The 9,392-nt window shown below is 43.8% G+C and overlaps 1 protein-coding gene across 1 annotated transcript; it reads right to left on the minus strand.

Annotated features, from left to right (window-relative positions):
• Nucleotides 1-1,460: 1,460 nt before the first annotated feature.
• On the minus strand, nt 1,461-2,152 carry MIND_00524100 (uncharacterized protein; the record flags this gene model as incomplete). Its single annotated transcript, XM_037362028.1, has 5 exons — nt 1,461-1,528; nt 1,582-1,687; nt 1,741-1,846; nt 1,900-2,005; nt 2,059-2,152. The coding sequence occupies 5 exons, from the start codon at nt 2,150-2,152 to the stop codon at nt 1,461-1,463; spliced, it is 480 nt and encodes a 159-aa protein (XP_037222320.1).
• Between the last annotated feature and the right edge of the window lie 7,240 nt (nt 2,153-9,392).

A 9,392-nucleotide genomic window follows, 5' to 3' on the forward strand; every position in this document is an offset into this window, starting at 1 on the left:
AAGGTGCCTGCTGCTGATGCAGCGCGTCGCGCAACACGAATTCTAGAGCTGATCAAGGACGCCAACCAAGAGTCTTCAGAGCGGCAAGCAAAGGGGACCAACGCAGGGGCACTTGGGCAGATTCCGCACGCATATCTTGCCCATGCATTCACCGCTGTTACATCTGCTGGTTTGCGCACATACCTTCCAGATGTGTTTGGACCGGCTCGCTCTGCTTACAATGAACTTCATTGTTTCATTGCCATTTCCACATTTCAATCCGCCGTTCGTGGCCTGGTATTTGTCGAACAATCTGTCTCATCATTCCTTGCGCAAGATAGTGTCTTCCTCAGCGACATTTTCTACAAGTTCTTGCATTGCACCTTGGGCCCCGATAGCCGAAGGCTGGAGAATGACCCGAACAGCCTGAGACTGGCTGCAGAGCTCGAAGCAGCAAAGAAGCGTCGTGATGGGGTGCGTATTGCATCTGTTTATCTTTTCACTCCTCTAATCTTTGTTATATAGTTATGTGGACGTCGTCTGGCATTTGCTGTGCGGAAAAAATTCCGCGCACCAGTGCTTCGCATTGTAGCTCAGCCTGCCTGTCACTCAGATGATGAGGTTATCCCAGCAGGACAACGGGAGCGCAATACTCATGCTCCGCGTGTCAGGGTACATCAGAAACCTGGTCGCCACCCAAGTGTTGGGCTGCTTTTCCGGAATATCGATCAGGGAATCAAAGCAGACTGGGATCAGAACCCTTCTGGCCGAGCGTAAGTAATATTCAGTCTTCTCTTCTACCTTCTTGCTAACCAATCTGATAGGCCACCAACTCGAAACACTGATAATTTATTGCCACCCAGCCGTCTCTCCCGTATTCTCCCTCCCGCCATTTCCTATGCCAAAGGCGAGAACAACGAAGAACAGCAACTAATTCTCCCCATCGACTACTTTGATCCCACGTTCTTCAATGCTATGGATTTGCAAAATCGTGCCAACTACTCGGACGAAGCAACTATTGCATTCCCCGATATTGCATACTGCCGTGGTGAAGATGGCTATAAACTGTGGAATAAGCTCAAGACATCAGTGTTCATGCACCAACACGGTAACGACATCTTGAAGCGCTACAACATTCCAACCGATGAAGAGATAGCAGCGGAGCGGGAGCGTCGGGACAGGGAGGCAGAGGGTGAAGAGGAAATCGTGGATTTCCAGGACTCTGAGGAAGAAGAGGGAGATGGGACCACTCCAGCGCCTCCACCTCCACCTCCGCCACCGCCACCACCACCACCAGCAGCTTAGTCAATTCTGTTCAAGACATTCAGTATATATCATTGTGTTCATTATACAGCCATAGTAATGCATTTCCACTTTAATCAGAGATACTCTATCGAGGTTGAATGAAAACAGGGCGGCTGTAGTTGAATGGGAGCCACTCACATATCTGCCAAAATAGGCAATCATCGTCGAGGTCATTCTCAACGATGGTCGCAGGTGGGGACGAGCGGGTAGTATCGTTTCGAAGGTAACACATGTCGGCAAAGGCCTGTGAAATATCTAAGGATTCGGACAAGGTTTGAGGGAACAGCGGCCACTCACCTAACTGCCAAAATAGGCAATCATCGTCGAGGTCGTTCTCAACGATGGCTGCGGATGGCGGCAGGCGAGTGGTATCGTTTTGAAGGTAATACATGTCGGTAGAGGCCTGCAAAATGTCTAAGGATTCAAACCAGGTTTGAGGAAACAGCGGCCACTCACATCTCCGACAAAATAGGCAATCTTCGCCGAAGTCGTTCTCGGCGATGGTCGCAGGTGGAGACGAGCGGAGAGTATCGCTTTGAAGGGGACACGTGTCGGCAGAAGCCTGTGAAATATCTAAGGATTCGGACAAGGTCTGAGGGAACAGCGGCCACTCACCTAACTGCCAAAATAGGCAATCGTCGTCGAAGTCGTTCTCGGCGACGGTCGCAGGTGGAGACGAGCGGGTAGTATCGTTTCGAATGTAACACGTGTCGGCAAAGGCCTGTGAAATATCTAAGGATTCGGACAAGGTTTGAGGGAACAGCGGCCACTCACCTAACTGCCAAAATAGGCAATCATCGTCGAGGTCGTTCTCAACGATGGCTGCGGATGGCGGCAGGCGAGTGGTATCGTTTTGAAGGTAATACATTTAGGTAGAGGCCTGCAAAATGTCTAAGGATTCAAACCGGGTTTGAGGAAACAGCGGCCACTCACATCCCGACAAAATAGGCAATTTTCGCCGAAGTCGTTCTCGGCGATGGTCGCAGGTGGAGACAAGCGGAGAGTATCGTTTTGAAGGTGACACGTGTCGGCAGAGGCCTGTGAAATATCTAAGGATTCGGACAAGGTCTGAGGGAACAGCGGCCACTCACCTAACTGCCAAAATAGGCAATCTTCGTTGGGGTCGTTCTTGACGATGGCCGCAGGTGGTAGCAAGCGAGTAGTATCGTTTTGAAGGTAACACATGTCGGTAGAGGCCTGTAAAAAATCTAAGGATTCGGACCCGGATTGAGGGAACAGTGGCCACATACTTGACAAAAATTTAAAAAAGAGGCTCTTCCAACCTTCACTTGATCGTCAGCTGCCACGGACAGGTGTAAGTTGACCACACATGGGCCCAGTAGGTCCTATAAGCCTGCTCCAGGCAGCCGCTAGCGGGAGGGGACAGGACAACCAGGTGGTGGATGTCTGATGACAAGGGCGGCAGTGCAAAGCTTGAGGCTGTGCAATGACGCACATTGTGGTCGAGGCATTTTTCTCGGCCGTAGTGTACGTCATCAATCAAATCCTTGATTGATTGTTTCCTTTGCCGCCCGATTCCGCTCAGATTGCTTCTGGACTGGCCATATCGGAGTCAGAGCTGTACAAGAACAGTATATAAGTACATGGATGCATCTTCTTCTACACTGATGGCAAAATCCAAGACCCCCCGCCTCTATCCTTGTGTTTGCACTGCTTATGGCTGTAACAAGTCTATTATTGTGATTAATGGCACTCCCCAGCCAGGAAAATGGTTATCCTGGAAAATGCGCAACAGCCATCAAAGATCAGTTCAGCCTAAAGGTCCTGCAACAAAACGAATCCCCAAGAGACGTCAAGCAATGTCCAGAATCAATCTTGTTGATTCTTCAGATGATGAAGGCAGGTTGTAACTGGGTTTATATCTCTTTGCTTAAACAAACATTTTAGAGGAAGATGATGGTGCCCCTGATCCACAGCCTTCTCTAGGGACAGAAGCTGGTGAGAAATTCAAAAAGATGAATTTTTGCTAAAACTTATACTGAATACTATCATTTTTACTAGAAACTAAGGAACCCAACCAGATAATTGTTGAGCTGTGCTCAATGCTTGCTATTTGGCTTCATACCAACAAGAATGTCCCAGCCTCAGTTGTGAATACAACCTTAAAAGGCATCAAATTAATCCTGGAGACTGCTCTAGAAATTTTCAAGTCAACTGTGGCTACACAAGCTCCTGGCCTAACTTTAAATCTGCCTAGCTTTGATTTCCCAGTTGATATCCGTACACTCTATGCTCGCTTTGAACTGGAACCAACTATCAAGCGTACAATTATCTGTCGCAGCTGCTATACTGAATACTCTGGCTCAGCAGAAGAATTACCTGATTTCTGCCCATTCAAGCGGTCTAGCCGGGCTAAGGAATGTGGTGCGGAACTTGTCAAAAAGCGCCGTACTCCTACAGGTCCTAAGCTTGTTGCTCATACAACCTTTAATACCTTAGATTTTGATGAATGGCTCAAATTTTTCCTCTCACAAAGGGTTATTGAAGAACATCTAGCATCTGCGGTGAACCGCCCAGCACCTGAAGATGGGAGTTCAATCAGAGATCTCCAAGATAGCCGTGCTTGGAGAGATATGCAGGACTATCTGACTTCAAAATATAATCTGGTCTTTGGGCTCTACATTGACTGGTTTAACCCCTTGATGAACAAGATAGCTGGTGAGTTACTTTATTATTATTATTATTATTATTATTACTCAAAATATTTGTTTACAGGAAAAGTGATATCCTGTGGAACACTCTGTTTATGCTGTTTGAACTTGCCTCCTGAAATTCGCTACAAACTGCACAATCTCTTCCCAATTGGGCTAGTGCCATCTCCTTCCAAGCCAGATTCCACCACCTTGCCCCACATAACAGATCCAATTGTCAAGAAAATTCTAGAATATGAACCACCTGGTAAAGAAATTGCCACATACTTTCATCCAGAAGGGGTACATGTTCAGGCTAGAATTAAGGCACTGATTGCAGATTTACTTGCTTCTAGAGAGGCTAGTGGCTTCTTGTCACATGCAGCCAACTGTTATTGCTGGTTTTGTCTTCTACAAAAATCAGAAAATGCTAGACTTGACTATCAGAACTGGGAATTGCGTAGTGCAGAGAAGGTCTTGGAGCAGGCTAATATCTGGCAAGGAAAAACTACTCTCAAGGCTAAGAATCTGCAGGCAACAGAAACTGGTGTTCGTCACTGTTCCCTCCACCTGCTTCCCTATAGAGATCCAATCAAAGACACAATATTGGGCTTTATGCATAACTGGCTTGAGGGGATTTTAAAGTTCCACCTCCGTACTGTCTGGGGCATTGGCCGTACAAACGAGAAAGATCTGGAACTTCTGAATAAAGTTCAAGATTTAGACTCTACTGAAGAAGAGCCTAACCCTGAAGATCCAGATGATGATATATTGGAAGATCCAGCAAAGTATAAAAATATTAGGCGGGAAAATTCTACAGACTCTGTGGTCTCAAATGCTACTATCCGACCAATTGGTCAAACTATTCATTTTGACCAGGATATTGAAATGGAAGATGCAGAATCAGTCTCTGCAGTTTTAACAGCAGGAGATACAAGTGATAGTGATTCATCATCATCAAGCTCAGATACTGAAGAAGAAGATAGTGATGTAGATGATAACAACTTTAGTGAAGCTGCTGTGTTTGGGAACTGGAAGCTTTCCAAAGCTGCAGTTAACAAGTTTCAGACTTGCATTCAGGAAATAGATATGCCCTCATATGCAACTCGTCTTCCTCACAATCTGGGTGAGAAGAAGCATGGCAAGCTAAAAGCTGCCCAGTATCTAAATTTGTTTACTGTGATCTTGCCTTTGGTTGTTCCAGAAACCCAGCTATCTGAAGATGACAATACCAACCAACATATGCAACAGGGCTTTTATGATCTAGTATCAGCAACCAACATCAATGCCTCCTTCCAGTGTTCTGATGATGATGCTAGTGTGTTTACAGAAAAATTTGTGGCCTATAGGAGATATATTCAGAGCATACATCCAGATGTCAAGGAGCCACCAAATGCCCATTATGCTATGCACATCGAAGATCAACTAAAATGGTGGGGCCCTGGTGCTGGTATTGCTGGTGAAGGCTGGGGAGAAAAGCTGAATGGAGAACTTCAGAAAATACCAACTAATAAGCAAACAGGTAAGTCAATATTTAATTGAACAATATAAGTCTTACTATTTTATAACTGCAGCTGACATGGATTTCACAATGCTTCGTCAAATATCTCGACGGATCCGTTTTATGGCCAAGCTTAACCACTCTGACTTCTCAGATAAGCCAAAACTTGAAGCTCTGGTGAATGTTTTAGAGCCTGACAGTGCAAGATCCAAGATACCAGTTGAACTGACAGACATTGAACTAACCAACTATCTTCAGTCCTGTCATCATCTTGCCCCTGAGATGTATAGGCTTCTTCTATCCTTTTTAAACCGCAACGGTGCTGGTTATCTAGACAATGATCTTCAAAATACAGATCTGGAACATTTTCAGATGATTGTTCCTCCAGTAGCTAGGCACTTGCGCAAATACCGCATCGGAGAAGTTACCTTCAGCTCACATGACTCCCATTACAGCAACAGCCTCATCCAGTTTTGGGACCCTGTAGACCTTGAGGAACATACTGGGGTTATCCAGATGATTCTTGAACTACCTTTACATGGCTTTCTTAGAAGATTTATTGTGATTCAAAGAGATCGTCCTCTTGATGTTACACACACTCCCTATGCACACTCCCCTCATCTACTCTCTACTCTTGTTGCCTTTGAACCAGAGAAAAACCTGGAGATTATTGAGCCTGAACATATTGTGACACATCTGACCTCTTGGACCAGGCCTCCAGGTACATATGGGATTCCAGAAAAATTCCGTGTTGTCTGTTGGGCTCTAAATCGTGGTCGGAAGTATAGGGGAGGGCCAGGACATTGATCAGTAGATATGCAATTACTCATCTCTCAGTATTTGTAGTTCAGATTGTGTATACATATCAATATTATTTATTAGTTGAATTATGTTTTGTTGAGCAGCCACTTTCTCACTTTTGTTTCTTTCATTTCATGTCTTTTATTCAGGTTTTTCTTTCATATTGTTCTTCTTTGTGTCTATTAACTGCATTTACAGTATCCTCTTTGTTTCCCATTCTTTGTTTCTTTCATGAATTATAGAAAGGCCCTTTGTTATAGTCATCCACTGCCATCCAAACTGCCATTGGGTCTGCCATTTGGTCTGCCATTTGGTCTGCCATCAGTCTCCCATTTCCCAACTGCCTTTGACTTTGCACCCAGTGTGAGGGAATCGGTCAGATGGATGAGAATGGACGATTCGCAGAGGAAAATGACCTGGGAGTGAGCAGATTCGAGTCGAGCGAGCAGCTCAGACGCGGAATTGTACTCGTTCTTGAGGGATTCGACCTTTTTTTACGAACCTGCTCACGACGAATCTCGGCCTTGTCTTCGAGTTGGATGCGGGAGTAATGAGCAAGCTTCGAGAGACGCATGGTACTGGGGTTCTCGTCGAAAATGGCTTCAGCCTGATGGAGTTCGTCATGGTTGAGTGTGGAAAACAAGCTTTGGATGCCACATTCGAGGAGTTTTTGGGTTTTCACGCGCATAGCGTCGAGGAACGTTTTGAGATGACCGTTGGTGCGGAGTTCCTCCCACTTGCGAAGTGGGACCACCTGTTAATCCCAATTATCTCTTCTAATTAGAATGGACCACCCATGCGGGTGACCATTCTAATTAGAAGAGATAATATAAAAAGCCCTATGCTGCAATAAAGGGGGCTATAAAACTGCAATATCTCTGGGACCCCAGGCTCTAAGTCAATTCATATGTTATCGCACAAGGTCAGTGTGACATTTTGTGACATTTGTGACTGGCATGATACTATTGATGGTGATCTTATATTAGTAATAATAACACCTGTGTAGCCTGGTACCCACTATGAACTGCCAGGTTTACTGAGACAATAAGATGTGACACTGGTATGTCACATTACAAAGAAGCTATCATATAAGTGTATTCTGATGAATAATAATAAGTGACCTCGTGTGACGAATTTCCCAAAAGGGAAATTTTCGCTGTTTGACTGTATGATCATCTGAGGATGTCACAGATCGTCACAAAATCAAAGTTGCATATTTTGACTATACAAACAACTTTCATAAAATGACCTATAGTTGCAGCAGAATAATTGTGGTGGGATTGGCCAGTGATTGGCTGATCTATAATAAATACAGTGATATATCACTAAGTGGATAATCTATCAAGGTGATTTGAGCACTACCAAGGGTGCATAAATGATAAGATCGATATCCTGGACAATCAAATGTTATTAGTATAGCTATATCATCTCATGATGATTCATCACCTACATTGATGCTGCAATATCTCCACCAATCCTGCATCAAGTCAGATGATCCTTGTACTGGTAGGTAGCTCATAACCTAGTGCTCATATGTTCTGATGTAATCATGGTCCTATATCTTGAGACTATGATATTACACTGTTTTTCTCTAGTTTTCATGTTTCAAATTTGATCAGACTCAATGATCACTTGATATCTCACTGGAAAATCCATGGATAAGCCTAATGCAAGCTGTGCTCTGTTGTAATAGATGGCCATCATAGATCTGGGAGCTCCCTATAATTTTAGATATCATATTTACCTCCATATATGACATATATCCTAACACACCAATCTCCCAATAACTGAATTAGAAGTGAGGGATCCCCTATGGAATAAGGGGAGCAAGCATGAGAAGGGGTCCCCCTATAAGATTGCAGTTTTGACACCACATTATATGCATGAAAAATCTTGTTATTCCCCATTCTAATAATGAATAGTACTGCACATCATATTAGCAATACAACTGTAATCTGCTAGTTGATTATAGATCAAATATGTGAAAGTTGGCAAATGATGTGTATAAATCTATCTACATACTCCGATTGATCTCTATATAGTCTCAGAGGATGCATTGGGATAAACATTCCAAGATGAGTTGAGTGCAGAACTAGTTTACATGAATGGTGGGGTCTATAGACTAAGTACTGGACAGTGAGATGCATGTATGAGGATATTTGGATGTCTAGTAGGACCCCATACTATAATCTATTATGGTTCTGGCAAGTGTTACAGAGGGTAGCTGAAGAGAGGGTAGGTACCCATAGAGCAAAAGAGAGTGTCTTCGCTATTACAACTGGTCAGAAATTAATTTCAAGTATGATCTAGGACATGAATGTAGGATTGTATGGACCCCTAAATGACGCTGTTCAGCACTTGAATTAACCTCATAGCTATTGTGGATCTCTCACAGTACCATTATCAGTGTTATCTATCCCAAAAATGATGAGTTCACCATAGTATAGCCTTTGTGAATCTCATTGATTTGAGTACATCTACAGGTAGGGGTATTATGCACCTCCCAGAAAATGGTGCCCTCACCCTGTTAGCTTATCTCTATCCTAGAATATATGGCACCTAAGGTCTCAGGGAATTGACTGACCCTCACAGTTGCTGTGTGGTCACAAATAAGTAAAAATGTGGTAGACCATCCTATAGCTCCAGATCAACTTGGATCATGAGATTCCATGCATGTAGTCCCAGGATATCAGCAAAACACTGCTCTACTGAGTATTTAGGCATTCTTGGCAGTGAATAAATGAAGGCAATGATAACAACAAAATGGCTGATAGGGCTCAAGGATAGTAGGATGATATACCTTTCAAATAAACCCTCTCCCAACTTTATCCACTAAGGCTAGCTGGAGATATGGGCTTATCTTTCAGAGGTGATGGAGATCAAAGGCCACTGATGAGTGAATGCATTGCATTCTTGGTGCCACATTCAGTGGTACTTAGGAGGATACATACCAGAGCCTTATGTTGGAGTAGCCAAACTCACACATTGGCCACCTTACATTTTTAAAGTACCAAACATGCTCTTTTCAATAACTGAATAGTTAATATGGGAATCCTATCATATGATGGTAATCAAAATACCTGATCAATCGATGGTCCTTTTGAGACCCTTCCTGCTAGTTCTCAATTTATCCTTTTAGCTTAAGCAGCTATGAA

This window comes from Mycena indigotica, assembly GCF_014461135.1.
Source record: "Mycena indigotica strain 171206Taipei chromosome Unknown Mind.scaff0004, whole genome shotgun sequence".
Taxonomy (NCBI): domain Eukaryota; kingdom Fungi; phylum Basidiomycota; class Agaricomycetes; order Agaricales; family Mycenaceae; genus Mycena; species Mycena indigotica.